Source organism: Indicator indicator, chromosome Z, assembly GCF_027791375.1.
Source record: "Indicator indicator isolate 239-I01 chromosome Z, UM_Iind_1.1, whole genome shotgun sequence".
NCBI classification, from domain to species: domain Eukaryota; kingdom Metazoa; phylum Chordata; class Aves; order Piciformes; family Indicatoridae; genus Indicator; species Indicator indicator.
Window position 1 is genome coordinate 74,054,947 of NC_072053.1, and position 16,613 is coordinate 74,071,559.

At 36.8% G+C, this 16,613-nt stretch overlaps 1 protein-coding gene across 1 annotated transcript in view; it reads right to left on the bottom strand.

The window, feature by feature from the left end:
• The window catches only part of SHOC1 (shortage in chiasmata 1), a 55,271-nt gene extending 39,683 nt beyond the window's left edge, over window positions 1-15,588 (bottom strand). The window contains exons 1-5 of the mRNA XM_054398116.1: window positions 15,544-15,588; window positions 13,395-13,524; window positions 12,733-12,814; window positions 4,191-4,381; window positions 454-607 (exon numbers count right to left, since the gene is read on the bottom strand). Of these exons, the coding sequence (XP_054254091.1) occupies window positions 454-607; window positions 4,191-4,381; window positions 12,733-12,814; window positions 13,395-13,524; window positions 15,544-15,588 (602 nt within the window). The remainder of the gene's footprint in view (window positions 1-453; window positions 608-4,190; window positions 4,382-12,732; window positions 12,815-13,394; window positions 13,525-15,543) is intronic.
• Between the last annotated feature and the right edge of the window lie 1,025 nt (window positions 15,589-16,613).

Sequence of the window (16,613 nt, forward strand, 5' to 3'; positions counted from 1 at the left end):
GACAAGTCATCCAGACGTGGAGTAAACCAGCACAAAACTTAGCCATACAGGTGAATATATTTAAAAAATACTAGGCATGCTCTGAATATAACTTGTACCAGCTTGATAAAAAAAAAAATCAGTCACTTTGAGGGAGGATCAGGTCCTTTAACCACGGACAGTATTTCAGTATTCCAAAAGTGGAATCCTGATCCCGAGTATATTTCACACAGAACATAAAATGACATTGTTTCATTTATCCAATCTTATAGAATTATCAAATTGTTCTGATTGGTGTTCTTACATAATGCATGTGAATTTCATAGAATCGTAGAATCAGTCATCCTACTAAAGTTTTTACCTATAGTAAATAAAAAACAGTTAAAAAATTAACATACAACATATGTTAAAATATTATAATAGCAACACACAAAAATTATTTATATTTAATATTACACAACAATTCATAGATACCTTTCTTCTATTAAATTCTGTCCTTTAGAATCTAAAAGGGGATCTTTTACTAAAAAAATATGTAGTCTGCTCAGAAGCATAGATGAAGTAGGCATTTTTTTACGAAAACTTTCAAGACTATTAATAAAAACAAGTTCATCTTCCATATATAAATCTGCCAGAAAATAAGAAAAAATATGTTAACAAGCAATATAAATGCAGTAAGAATGATCAGAATGAAAACAAGTGTTGAGTAACTGCTGGAACACTACAAATGTCAGCAAAACAACAATTACTTTGTACTTAAAATATTTTAGTATTTTAAGCTTTAAATGTAATGAAGTCTAGTCTCCCAGTGGTCTCTTTTGCTTTTTGTTTTGCTTTATATAACACCTCTTAAAAAGTATTTTCTCTTCATGCCCTTGTTTGTATTGTAAAGATTGACAACAGCATGTTTGAGGTAGGTTTTTGGTGGAGAAACTTAGTTCAGTGCAATTTCTAATGTAGAAATGATGCAGTCTCCCCATACACATCTAAACAGAAATGCATCCTTTAAGTTGAAAGCAACAAAAAACATGAGGCAGAGCTGATGCAGCAACCACAACTCAGTTTGATGCAGTCCTTTGTATTTGCAATACACGTGGAAGTCTCCTCATCCCATGTGCCCCTTTTACTCCCTCAGTGACTCCTTATCTCTAATAACTTCCCTTTCTAGTGGCTGGAAATACAGACACAATATATCTGGAAATATAGATTATGTTCCCCACAAACTGTTTCATGCTGCTAATGTGAACAAATCCTCATAAACGGATCCAGCAATTAAAAAAAAAATGCTTCATTATAAAATGCCTCTGTGTAATGAGACAGATCATTCAGGAAAGGCTGCTAAAGCTTCTACTAGCTTATAAAGCTTAAAGTACCTCCAGCAGGAAAACTGATGTATCTGCTGACACAGTTTACAAAATCCCTGATCTACTCTTCTTCCTTTTTTTTCAGGAAGCAAGAAAAACAAAGTAGGAAGCATCCTACTATTCATGCAAATAGTTGTTGTAAAAATAGGTGCTAAAATCAATTGGAAAACAAAGACAGTGTCTATAATATAAAGCTGATCATGTTGTCCTCAAATAATATCTCATTTAATTTTTGCTAATTCAAATAAAGCAGGATAACTCGTAACACCCTAACACTAAATCCAGTCAAATGAGGCACAACTTTGCCCTTGATTCACATTTAGTCTCTCAATTTAGCTATGGTTTTAATTATTTTTTAAATTATATTGATTTGCAGTGTATCTTTTTATTCTAAGTGGCTCTAGTACTAAAGTGTACCAAAAATGTTTTTTTTTTTCACTGAATCTTATTATTCTAACGTGATTCAAATATTTTTGTCACATTTTTCACATTTGTTTGTTACTTTAAACATGCTTTAACCTCTTACTCTCCAACTCAGGAAAGCATGATTATGCAAGAATGCACTTACACATTTAGTAGTAAAGTGCCCTCCTGAAGTGGAACAGATATAATCACATACGTAACTGCCTTCCTACCACAAAATTTTACAGCTGGAGAAACAGGTGGAGTTTAAAATTCACAAGTGCCAGTGTTTCTAATCTATACAAAACCAAACTGAATTTCCACTTGGAGATTTTGGGAAGTGCAGTTCCACATTTTTTTTTTTAATAAGCTTCTTTTTCAGCACTGTAACTTGAATACAGTATCATCACTTTCTTTGATGCAGGAACTTCTGGTCATTGAAGTTCTTCTGGAAATAACTTCTAATAGGCCTAAACTTCATAATAAACTTAATAATAGGCCTAAACATGTGCTCAAGTACTTTATCAATCAGGGTGCAAATACTTAGTTCATGTTTGATTGGGTGTTTCACTGTCTGTGCTACCACACACTAGAGCAAAGTTAGTGCTCCACAGCTTAATGGCACAGAGATGGTTGTCATTCCACTGTGACCCATTTCTCCTAACAGACAGCCTGTGCAAAACAGACAGGCTATTGACAGCATGCTAAATATTGTAATCTAGTATCAGTCTAATGTAATTGGGAAGAAGACTAGAACTCTGCAGTACTGACCGAACCAAATTAAGTTTTTAGCTTTTCCATTCAATGTGCTTCACATTTCACGTTTTAACTTACTGTTTAGTCCAGTAATAATTTCCTAGCTACATTTTAAATGAGTGTGTAATCTACAACACTAAACTTCACAACCTTATTGGAAACTTTTCTCTGCCTTGAACAAAAACCCTTAAACACTGCAGCTCTTATTACATATTAAATGCATTATTTCTTATAGTACTCCTCAAAAAGTGAAATGACTAGTGAAATGGATTTTTTTCTCTGACAGGAAAACCAGGTTACACTACCAGAAATAACCATGTAACATTTTAACATGCACACAAGCTCACAGGAAGAAAACTCCTGCAGTAACAAGCTACTTTGAATTAAAACATAATGCTCCTCACTGGATCGTTTCAAATCCTAGATCATGTTCTTTCCTATTTTCTTTTTTTTTTCAATACAGTTTTGATAGTTGTGTTGTATCACCTGTAACATTCCACCTCTAATAATTTTTCTCTGTCAGTATATTTCCATGATTTTGCCTGTTGGATTTGTGCTGTTAGCAAATGAGCTGGCATTAATTAGTCAACAGGCTTTTGTAAACATTTCATTCTTTAATGCAGAGTTAGAAAAAGGGCTGGAAGATAATTACTGACCAGATAATTCAATACACCAGTCACCAGAATAGTGAATAATTTAATGTTCTCCCATTAAAAAAAAAAAAATCATTAAAATCCAGTCGCTTTTCCCTTGCCTATTCATGTTTGTTTAAACACAATAATAATTTGTAACTTCAGAAATATAAAATGTTTTATGACATCTATTTTTTTTTCTTTCAGACTCCTGATTATTCCTAAGAAAGTAATAGCTAAGACAGGGAAAACATCTGAATTATTTTTATTGTCTTTGTAAGCACACAATACAGAGAGCTTTATTAATTACTGAAACCTTCTGCAACATGCCACCTAACTCTGAAAAAAAAAAAAGGCTAATTACTTAATCAGATTAATTACTATCACTGTCTTTCAACCACTAACTACAATGCATTTGTATTGTTGATACTCTGGTAAACGTTAATTTTCACAATATTGTATCAAACCCCACCTCCCTCCTCTGTGCCATTATGGAAAAAACCCTTAGTAAATTATTACATTATTGAAAAAGAACTTGATAGTTCAGAAAATAAATTGTAATACAGTTGAATTAAACACTGTCCCAATGTTCTACTTTCTGTGATCAGAATTCATTATATCTATTAGGGTGCTACTAATAATAACACTTCAGAAACCACATAGGAACATTATCCATTTTTAATTTATTTTTCATCCCAGCAACAAAGCAGAAAGTGCTTACTTTTTCCATCCCTGATATGGTAAAATAACAGGCCATGAAAATCTACTTTTATTGAGGCATAAAGGATCTACTAATTGTGTTACTTTTTGTCACCTTCTGCCATGTACTTGGTCACCCTGAAACTTTTTTTTTGGCTTGCATCTATCTTGAACTGTTAAGACAAGCTTTGCTTCTCCAGGGAATAAATCTATATTAAACGGTTACAATTTCTGCAATTGCAAAGGCTGTGATCATCCAAACGATCTATGCAATGACCATGGATCATGCACAAAAAATTATGGAAGTTAGCAAGCTAACTCCAAAAAATGTTAGAAAATAGTGATTTAAACACTTTACCTTGCCATTGTTCTTTAAATTCAGTGACATAGTCGATCTTCAAAAACTTGTCTTGAGTGGATCCTTCCTTAACAACATTCTTTGTAAGTGTATAAATTTCTTCTATGTCAGTCTGAGAGCAGGGATTTGAACTTGAAACAAATTCTATTAATTTGTTGCTAGTACAGAGCTCTCCAGAGGAGACAGGCTTCCTAAATAGCAGAAAAAACATCTTGATACTTAAGCTGTTGTAAAAGCACTATCATAACTTCCCTGACTTCTCAGTAAATCAAGAGCACTCAAAAAGACATTCTAAAAACTTTGGCAATCAATGTTCACTGCACAAGATTGGCAATTACAAAGTTGTTAACACTGTTCACTAGATCCATGGTCAAATTACATGTTTAATTCTTCCCCAAGAAAAAGCTCTTTAAGTTTATCCCCGGTGTTAAACTGAAGAAAAGGGTAACAGCTGGAAAAAAAAGCATCAAACCAATTATGTCATAGCATTTATGACAAAAATTTGCTGCTGGTTAAACCTGTAGTTGCATTTCAAAAACCATGCAGAAATTGCAAGCCACCTGCATTAGGGAAAAGACAGGATAAATGAAGGAACAAACCCATTTCATTCTGTCACTTTTCATACAAATCTCTGTACTACTCAGCAACCTGGACAGTGGAATTGAGTGCACCCTCAGCAAGTGTGTGGGTGACACAAAGCTTTATGCCTTGGCTGACATGCTGCAGAGAAAGTACACCACCCAGAGGGACTTGGACAGGCTTCAGAACTGGGCCCAAGCCAACCCCAAGGAGTTCAAGGAGGACGGGTACAAGATCTGCATCTGGGTCAGGAAAATACCAAGCACAAATATAGGCTGGGCAGAGAATGGCTTGAGAGCAGTCTTGAGGAGAAGAACTTGGGAGTCAGCAATGTGCCCTCCTACCCCAAAGAACAACGGTGTCCTGGGCTGCATCAAAAGAACCATGACCAGCAGGATGAGGGAGGCAATTCTTCCTCCACCTCCCTCTTGTGAGACTGCACCTGGGGTACCGCATCCAGTGCTGGGGTCCCCAAAACAAGAAGGACATCAAACTATTTGAACCACAAAGATGATAAGAGGGCTGGAGCAGCTCCACTACAAGGACAGGTTGTGAGAGTTGGGGCTTTTCAGGCTGGAGAAGGCTCTGGGGACACCTTATAGGAACCTTCCAGTATCTGAAGGGGGCCTGCAAGAAAGATAGGGAGGGTCTTTTTGCAAAGGCTTATAAGTGATAGGATGGGAATGAATGGCTTCAAGCAGGAAGAGGGTAGATCAAGAATCAAGAAGGTTGGAAGAGACCTCAAAGATCATCGAGTCCAACCTGTCACCCTAAACCTCATGACTATCTAAACCATGGCACCAAGTGCCACGTCCAATCCCCTCTTGAACGCCTCCAGGGATGGTGACTCCACCACCTCCCTGGGCAGCACATTCCAATGGCCAACCACTCTCTCTGTGAAGAACTTTCTCCTCACCTCCAGCCTAGACCTCCCCTGGTGCAGCTTGAGACTGTGTCCTCTTGTTCTGGTGCTGGTTGCCTGGGAGAAGAGACCAACCCCCACCTGGCTACAACCTCCCTTCAGGTAGTTGTAGACAGCAATGAGGTCTCTCCTGAGCCTCCTCTTCTCCAGGCTAAACAGTCCCAGCTCCCTCAGCCTCTCCTCATAGGGCTTGTGCTCCAGACCTCCCACCAGCCTCATTGCCCTTCTCTGGACATGCTCCAGCAATTCAACATATTTCCTAAACTGAGGGGCCCAGAACTGGACACAGTACTCAAGGTGCGGCCTAACCAGTGCCGGGTACAGGGGTACAATGACCTCCCTGCTCCTGCTGGCCACACTATGCCTGATGCAGATTTAGACTGGATATTAGGAAGAAATTCTTTACAGTGAAGGTGGTGAGACACCAGAACAAGGTGCCCAGGGAAGTCATGGATGTACCCTCCCTGGAAGTGTTCAAGGCCAGGTTGGATGGGGTCTTCAGCAACCTGGTCTAGTGGAAGGTGTCCCTGTCATGGCAGGGGGATTGGAACTAGATGATCTTTAAAGCCTCTTCCATCCCAAACCATTCTATGATTGCTTGTCTGGAAGGAAAACCAAACCAAACCAAACCAAACCAAAAAGCTTGCCAAACAAATAGCAAAATCATTGGACTACAGAAAATAAAAATTATAGTCCTCAGCTAATTATACATCTGGACAAAATATTTGCACTTGCTAATTAAAATATGGTTGTGTTAATGCTATGTTACCTGTACACATTGAGTGGAACAATAAAATGGCTGACTGATGAGTTCTGACATTTCTGAAGAACCCACATTTTCTGCTTGCTAAACTTACTGAAAATACTCTTAATTTCAGACAACTGATTTCCCAACAGTTCATCCTCCTGATTTATTCAAGTTTTTTAACAAACCTTTTTATTACACAGTCTTGCTTTGTACTAGCCATCTGGAGGTAAGCCTCATAAACAAAATCAGTACCTCCGTGCACCTCTGAATTTTGGTATAGACCTTCATATATAGGCAACAATGGGGAGGAATACTACATGTCTTTAAAAAAAAACAAACAAACCAACCTGTTTTACAACCTTTTTGAGTACAGCTCCAAAGTCAATCTTGACATCCAAAGTATTACAGTTCAGAAACAATAATTATACAATATTGTTAATAATTAATGTCCAAACTTTAACATGGCCTAAGTCTTTGAAAATCCATGAACCTTAGAACACTGTGTCAAGTGACATGTCGGACAACTTCACTGGCATCAATGGGTTTCTCTACAGTTTTACTGGTAGGTCAACCCTAGGTGAGTTGCTGATTTGAGACTACATGGGCCAGGCTTTCCCATAGTCAATCCCTTAGTAATTATGGCTGTTCTGGGAAACGGTGTTTTAAACAACAGGCTACTCTAAGTATGGCTACATATGTTCAAGCCACTTAGCTGTGCTTGCACAATGTTTTGAACACAGAAGGCACTATGTTATATTTAATGTATTTAGCTTCAACTAGATCTTTACAATAATCTTTGAAACATGGACAGTTGAATCCCATCATCAAATAAGCGTGGCAGTTAAGTGCATATAGTAAAGCTAGTACGGTATTTTATTCAGTTAAGCAATTTGGCAGTTTCTAGGAATTACAGATTCATTTCCTTATCTCCTTTCCTGCCAGGTGTACTCTCATGCCTGCCTAGGCAGTCTGTGCCTCCTCATTCTTTTTTATTCCCACTCAGTATTTTTCTCTACTTGTCCTCTCTTTGTTTCTCAGACTCTGCAAGGAGATATTGGACACCCTGCCACTTGAACCAGTTTACCTTAATATATCAGTCCACTTCACTGGCTGCTTTGATCAGTCCTTCACACTTGTAATCCTCACTGGCTTACATGAACACTTTTAACAAAAAAACATCACAAGCCCAAAACTCCCAAACTGAGAAGCTTATGACAAAATATGACCTCTCCTAATTAGTTATCTCAACCTATAGAAACACTGAAAAGCATGAAAAACGTACACAAAGCCCTTATTTAGTATTAAAATGTGCCTATTGTTAAAACAGAATGAAGTAATCTGAGCAGAGTCTTAGAATAGAATGCATTGAATCTTTTGATAAGCAACCCAAAGATACTGAACTCAATTTTAATTATATTATATACCAGCACATCTGGGACATGCTTTGATAATTGTTACTGTAAGTCTAGAATCCTTTAACTAGGCAATTATACTTTTTTTTTTTTTTTGTACAGTTCCAGGACTACAACTCTCCTGTGAGCTATACCTGGCAATGAAAGTGGTATTCCAGGAAAGACGCTGACCACTTCTTTAAGTTACAACAGCAGAACTTTTTAGAGCTTGTATCTTACCAGTTTTGAAAAGATTATAATATCTTGCTTATTTCTTGTCATGTCATTTTGATTATCAGAAAGCAATCAGTATTATGTCAATTAGTGTTATCAAGGGTCTGTATCAGGACCAGTGCTGTTCACTATCTTCATCAATTATCAGTGAGACTGAGGGCACCCTCAGCAGACTTGCAGATGACACCAAACTGAGTAGTGAGGTTGATAAGACTGAAGGACAGGATGCCATCCAGAGGGACCTGGACAGGCTGGAGAGGTGAGCTGAAGAGAATCTCATGAGGCTCAATAAGGCAAAGTGAAGGATCATGCACCTAGGTCCGGGCAATCCTTGACATCAACACAAGCTGGGGAATAATGAAATTCAGGGCAGCCCTGAAGAAAAGGACTTGGGGGCACTGGTGGATGAGAAGCTGGACAGGAGCCAATAATGTGCACTTGCAGCCCAGAAAGAAAATCACATCCTGGGCTGCATCAAAAGAAGCACAACCAGCAGATTGAGAGAGTTGATTCTGTCCCTTTACTCTGGTAAGACCTCACTTGGATGACTGTGTCCAGCTCTGGGACCCTCAACCCAGGAAAGACATGGACCTGATGGAGTGGGTGGAGAAGAAGACCACAAAAATGACTGCGGGCTGGAACAGCCTGAGGACAGGTTGAGAGAGATGAGGTTGTTCAGCCTGGAGAAGAGAAGGCTCTGAGGACCTAATTGTGCCCTTCCACTACCTGAGGGGGATGTACAAGAAGGCTGGGGAGTGATTGTTTACAAAGGCCTCTAATGATTAAGACGAGGGGCAATGGCTTTATATTAGAGAAGGCTAGATTTAGACAGGGTGTTTAGGAACAAGTTCTTTACCATGAGGGTGGTAGAACAATGGAACAGATTGCCCAGGGAGCTGGTTGAGGCCCCATCCCTGGAGGTATTCAAGGTCAGGCTTCACAGGCTCTGGGTGGCCTGATCTAGTTGAGGATGCCCCAGTTGACTGCAGGGGTGGTTGGGACTAGATGACCTTTGGAGGTGGCTTCCAACCCAAACCATTCTATGATCTACAAATTTACATGTCATTCTATTCACTCCTTAATAACAGTAAATCTACTGAAAAACATTTACTGTAGGCCAGGTTTTACAAATGCAAAATAAACAACCTACCACATTTCATTCCTCTCTGTTTTGTGTGTGTGCCTTGCTTTGCAAATATACAGCAGTATATTGTGCTCCCTACCAGGAATACTTACAACTTGTGCTGAATTACGTGTCTTAATACTGCTCAGTCCTACTTATATGGAAACCACTAACTTAAAATATCTGATTTACTTAGATTTGCTTTAGTTAGAATGCAAAGTACTTGAATAACTCAAATCACAAACACATCCTTTCATCCTAACTCCTTGCTCCTTATTTCGTAATCTTACCCAATGATGTTTTTTCACTGCTATACAGACTAAACCCAGTCAATTTTAAAATACAGTAAGTGAAAAAATCTTAATTTTTCTGTAACTAGATTCTAATAAATGCTCTGATTTCCTCAGATATATCTAGATTTGACAATCTTCAGTGATAAAACAGGGAGAAGTAAATGGTCTAATAAATGCCTTCATTCTTGGCATTTAATATCCCTTGAGATGGCATGTGACTGACTCTTGAACTACTCACTAAACCACATTGTGTCTTTGTAACAACTTCTTTAGGAATTTCTTTTTCTGTTGCTGTTATTAGTCTAGACAATGTTGTGGGTGATGGTCTTTGCATGTGTTTCACAGCATCCTCACAACATTTATCACTCTCAAGGTGCAAAGATGATATTATAATAGTCTTATTTATTTTTCCTGGAGATGCAGAACGTAATTTCAGTTTTAACTCAGTGCAGCTTTTGGCGTAAATCTAAAACTACAGTTCAAGGTTAGTATAAGGCAGAATAATTTCAGATGCCATTCATTTTGTAATTATGTTTTGTCACAAAATCTCCAGATCTATACATTTTTTTTCTTAAAGTGCAGTAGTGTACTGGTTATGTTGACTGATAATGGCCTGAATTAAAACCTGAAAATATATAACCAAATGCTTCCAGTTTACAGAATCATAGAATCACAAAATAGTTGAGGTTGGAAGAAACCTCTGGAGGCTATCTAGTCCAACCCCAGAGAAATATTAAAATGTTAATCTCCAAAGTAACCTTTCCAGGTTGGTTTTGGCAACTTAAACAAGTAATTGTTTTTTTTTAACTTTGATTTTACTATTTATATAGCACAATAAAACTTCTGCATCTGTGCAAGCCTATTATTTTTCCTTAATATTATTTATTTTGTTTGTTTATTTTCCTTTTTTTTTTTGTGTTCAGTAGTTAATATCAGCCCAATTTTCACATAACGTGCTTTCTTTTCAACTCAAAAGTTAAAGGAGAGTTATGGTTTCAGCTTCAAACTTCTAAAAGTATTCAGACATTCCTTCACTTAATACCACAAGTACAAGGATGCAAAGGAGGGCCTACACAGCTAAAAGTTAGCCACTTCAGTGTCTGCTAGTTATCTGAACCCTGAAGAGAAGCAAAAGGACACGAGAATGGCTGTTAGCCCATAGAGTATGTTTTCCATCATACAAGAAAGGACTGCAAGCAGCACAAAGAAACCTGCTCAAGTCTCCTGTAAAGCCTTAAAAACTATTGATCTCACTATTGTCTTTAGAAGATAAAGGCTAGTACTGTGAATCCAAAGGACAAAACACAGAATGTTTCCCAGGTATTTGCTACGAGTTTTGTTGTTGTTTGGGATGGGGATTTTTGGCTCAGTTTTTCTTTTTCCACAAAAAAGAAGTGGAAGTTGTATTAAAAATCCCCATCCAATGTTTACATTTAGAATGCAACATACATAATGTTTACAGTTAGAAAACAGGACAGTGAAACGTTAGAAAACTTTTAACTGGACTATGACCTTGTTTGAAAACAGACACTATATTATGTGCTACTAGGTACTGGGGTTGGAAAAGCTGTGATCATAAACATTTTTTCCCCCAAAATCCTCTGGTTGAGTAATGAAAACCGTTCTGTGCTGTTATCTTCAGTACAGAGCATATGGCTGTAGACCATTTAACAAAACCCCAGTTAAATGCAAATACACCATCTTGGATATTTCTAATATTGTGGAAAAAAAAACAGTAAATGGACCCCTTAACATTTTCAAGATTCCCATAAAAATGCTAATATTAAATCCATAATCTCAAGAAACAAACCCTAGATACTCGTGTTATCAGTCTAAGCCATCAAGCTCCTAGTCTTTCAAAGTATTTGGCATTTTTCCCTTTTAAAGCACTAGTAAACACCAACCAGTTTCTGAGTGCTCATTGACTTTAGGTCTGCCAGAAATTAGAAGCAGCAAATTCAGTGGACAACTGCAGAATTATGTGTTTAAAGGACTTGTCCAAAATCACACAGGAGTTTTGACAAAGCCAAAACCGGAATCAGTTCCTGAGGCAACATTCAACTTCCTTAACCAAGGCCCAAGAATCACACAATGATAGGAAAATACAACCTCTCCAGTGTTGATTACGAAGATTAACTAAAGATCAAGGAATTTCACAGAAGAACACAAAGAGAATTAACTGTGCTTTAAATTAAGGGTAAAGATATTTATAATTTTTTCCAGAAAAAGTTCCCATTTTGTACTTTTCATTCTGGTTTTCTCCTGAAGTAACTGTGTTTTCAAAGAACTATGCACTTCCTTTTTGTGAAGTGCCACATCTACAGAAAAAAGCAGCTGTTACTGCAACAGAGGTCTAATTTCACAGCCAGTCACATCATTCTCTGCACAGCCTTGATCTGCTCTGTGACCAGGACCATCCCTGTACCATAAACGACCAGCTGAAAGCACAGTACGTATCAATGCAGTTAAAGACTGTATCATAGCGAAATCACAGAAGAATGACAGCATAAGGTACTGGTAAGTTTGTGCTGGTATTTCCTGTACATGACTACATAATTCTCAATGTGTTTTTTTTGCAACCATTTTTAAATGTGGATTTGAAGATAATAGATTTTGTACTGGCTGTAAAAGCACAAACGTTCTTTCCCCATTTCATTTACGCTGATAACTGAGAGCATAAATGGATGCAATTTACTGGCTTTGCAGAACCATATCTTTCTTTCATATTTTATGTATGCTGTAAAGGCTATGTTGCAAATCTACTTTTAAAATTAACTCTATTCAGAGTTCATTTGATATGATTTTACTTTACAGATATAATTTAAAAATAAATACATCTATCTTCAATTGCTATAATGCAGTATAGCTGTCTTTTGCACTTTTCAAAGATATATAAATATTCTTTTTCGAATAGCTTAATTTATAATTACATGAGAAAATTGCCTCAGACAAAGGGGGAAAAAATCCTCGTGGCTTATTTTCATGTTCATCAAAAGATTTCAGAAACTTTCCCCAATGTCATAAATACATTACATGACCATTACAAACATGCAACAGAGAAGTAGAGAATTCCATAAAAACACAAAACTACTTTTCAGAGAAAAAGCCATCTTTGAGCTATCTGCACAGCTCCAGTGCATTGTACTGCCAGAAAAGATTCTTGTATTCTGTTATCATCATTAGCTTATTATTTACAAAGTACCTGAATAATATCAAAGGAATCAGATAGGTTTTTAACTTAAAGTTACTGACTTTTCCAGGAAATCCTCCACAGATAAACTTTGCTTCCATTGATCCAATACCGAAATAGTGATCATGTTCTGTGTTGAAGTGACTGAGACAAAAAGAGAGAAGAAGAATCATAGAGAAAATATTAATTTTTATGTATTGATAAAACTATTGCAGAGGCTAGCTAAACTTTACACAGGATGTACAGAAGAAACAATGCTTTTAGTTTCAATTAGCAAAAATAAATGTAAATACACTAGAAAGATGTAAATACTTTTATATATATGTTTACCACACTACCGTTGGAAACCCTCATTTTTGCAGCATCTCAAAATCACAGCATCATCTTTTAAATCTCTCACAACTAATCAGATTTAGTATTTGACTTATCTCTGGTCATTGTTGTTCTTCCATATCCATGTGTCCAGACAGGAAGTTTTCGAGAGATCTCTACAAACCAATCAAATATCTCCCTCATTTATCATGCTTTACACAAATAAATATCCACTACCCATCTGTTTCTATTTAGGCAATGAAGAGGTTCTACCTCCAAGAGAGGTATGAACTGACATACTGCTGCTTCCAGAAATATTTTTATCTTTTTTTACTGGATTTCTATTATACACAAACACAACCTTTTAATTTAATCCACAATAAATCTAAAATGTAGGGATTATATAACCTACCTCTAGTCCACGGCTTCCTATACTTATCATCAGCAAAGAGTCCAGTGAGATGATTCTTTCCATCTTGGTGTAAGCAGGGAGGAAAGCAAAGTGAGAATCTCCTGATGGAAAACTTCTGCCTTGCAATGCTCTGCACAAAAACAAACAAACCTGAGTCACTTTTTTTTCTTTTTCCTTTCTGTGCTACCTCTTCAAACAGTCCCACCATTTTACTTATCAGCTCAAATATGGCATTTAAAACTTTTTTTTTGTTTTTGCAAAACTGACACAATCCAAACTAAGAGAAGATTTTGACATTTCCCTGATTTAACTTTTAATCTGCACCTCTGCACATGCAAAACTGCACATGTGCTTAGCTACATAAACTTTGCGTGTCAAATCACAAGTGCTTAACACTTTGTTTTTCTGTACTGAAGTGTATAAATTGATCAGAAGCAATTTAAAAATCATTCCTACTGTTACTGCTTTAGGTGCTCATAATATTCTAAATCCTCTCAGCTTCCAAGTGCCATTATGAGCTAACAAAAAAGCACTTCATAAATCCTTTTATCTCCATTAAAAACAACAGGGGGGCATAGTAATAATAAACTGAACTCTAGAACTAAATAGTCAACGTGGAAAGTTCAATAACTTCACTAAGGTCACCTTCACTAAGCTATTCAACAGTTCTTTTGTCACAAAACCACCAATACGGTACTAAAAATAGCACAGAATAAACAGTGGGTTCAAGAAGCAGAGAAAAATTATTCTTACAGAGGGGTTTGGATTTAACAAGTTTTATAGAGGTCCTCAAAAATTCTTGTTTGAAAAATGCATGTTGGCAAAGGCAACTAGCTTAAGAAGTGTTGGAGAACATACATGAGATTAGAACCTTCTCTGTTATTTCTAAGTCCACCACTTGACTTCAGCTCTGTTGCTTCTGATCCTAAAAATGTATACCCATTTCAGCACATGCTGTCAAGCCAGTTATAGCCTGTTCTGTTAGACAGCTCAGGTGACAAACTAGAAATAGTTCACTGAGTTAGGTTGCTATCAGAGCACCCATGCTCTTGGTACACTTTTCAAACCCAACTTCACAGGCAAAGAGAAAACGGAAAACAAAAAAATAACAAAACCAAAAGGCCAACCCAACCCAACCAAATCACTGCCACCACCAAATAAAAAAACCAAACCAAACCAAAACCAAAACCAACCCCAAAAATAACCAAAAACCCCAACCAGCCAACGAACCAAAAAAGACATGGGAAGCAGTGGGAACAAACACTGTAGAAAGAGCTCCTGCACTCCAAGAAAAAGGACATGGGCACCATGTTTCATAATGTGGATATCAATTTACCTGCAAATACTATTGCTATACCACTTCTCAGGCTGCATTTCTCCAGCTATAGCCCTACTACACGTACTTGCACTCTCCCTGAACTCTGAAAGACATCATGTCTTGCTGTCTCTTCTGTTTACACACTAGAAATGTCCCTTCCAGGCAAAACACCACTCTGACAGAGAATGTTTTTTATTTGGCTCATAGATTTTCTTTGAAAAGGTAAGTAAGTAAAAACTCAATAAAGTAAGACAGTATGCCTCAGTGGCAAGCAGTATGTGACATTACATAGACATAAACAGGAAGGAAAACAATATATGTTTTCCCTGCCTTAACTGATCAACATCTATAAAGCCAAAATACTCAATAAAGGTGTGAAAAACCATCTGCTCTCAATGAATTTTAACTTAGACATATAAAAAGTCTTCCCTGGCTCCAGTAGGAAATACAGTGTTGTGTATCACTCTCCTGGCGTATTAAAGTAGGTTAGAAATTTTGGTTCATTCTCCAAAAACATAATTAATGGAATTTCATGCATTAGAAGGCACAGTACACTCTCCAAAGCTCTAAGCAGGAAACTGGCTATAAAGCACAATTATAAGTGTGTCATATACACACACAGACAGACACACAAATAAATAATTAAAAATTGATGCTTATCAGTTTGGGCAAAACTGTACTTCATTTTTTAATTGAAAACATCTACAATCACTTCAATACGTTTTTCCAGAAACAACCTCAATGAAATAGAATTCCTAAGAAAGTAGATAATATTTCTTCAGTTACTGCTGGGTTTCTTTCAGAATATTAAGAGAAAGTACAAAACTATACCTCATACAAATAGTCTGTTGAATGATACTTTAAAGCTGCAAACATCTTGTTTGTGATGTTTTCAGCTCTTCATTTGCCTAGAATTTATAAAGAATTTGGATTAGTTAAAAAAAATCTTCTATCATGCAAAAATTTTGAAAGAGAAGGCTGAAATTAAAGTTCCACAGGAACAACTTCCTAATTTTTGCTAGCACATACACCTTGGACTGAATTTCCTATAGAAGAAAGCTACCAAAAGCACTCAGTATTATTAATTTGGAAATACGTAATAGCCTAACTACAGATTATGGACACTTAATTTTTATCCTTTAGCTATGCCTCTTGTTGTTCGTTTCACAAAAAAATCCTTTCAAACCATTAGGCAAATGGCCTAAACTGCCACACAAATGTAAGGAACAGAAACCACCTCCTCTAAGCAATAATTTTGAAAAAATAACTGATTAATTTGGATGGATTCTATATTAGCTTTTAAGGATAGTAGTTCAGCTATCTAAGCTATTAATTTTTCACTGCCTCATGTATTTATAAAAAGACTTTTTTTTTCCCCCTCTCCTTCAATTTTACTAGGAAAAAGGTGATTGTATAGGCTGCTTGAGAGCAAGAAGTCTTTCTGGAACACCAGATCTCTAAATCAGTTGATATTTCTGTTGGGAATCAGGAGGAATATGAAAACTATACAAGGACAGAGATATGGTGTAAGTACAAAACAGTTGCTCAAGTATGTAACACAAGAGAAGACTTATTACTTATCTACAAGAGTCAAGGCTCAAGTAAGATAATTCTATACAAAAAGTGTATGATGTACATTAAACGTAACCAGTGTGAACTATAGGGCCATAAGGAAAACTTGTGACAGAGGTCTGTCTTCATGCACATCCTAGTAGGTATCAATAACATGATACTAACCTAAAATTGGTTAGGTAACAGCACTTGAAATGTACAGATATGGATGAAACAGAATTGGGATCAATAAGAGAAAAGTAATTGGGGGATGGTTGCTTGCTTGAGAGGAGTCTGGGCAGACAAAAGGAAGTTCAGGGCAGGTAAACAGGCAGGTTCAGGAAAAGAAA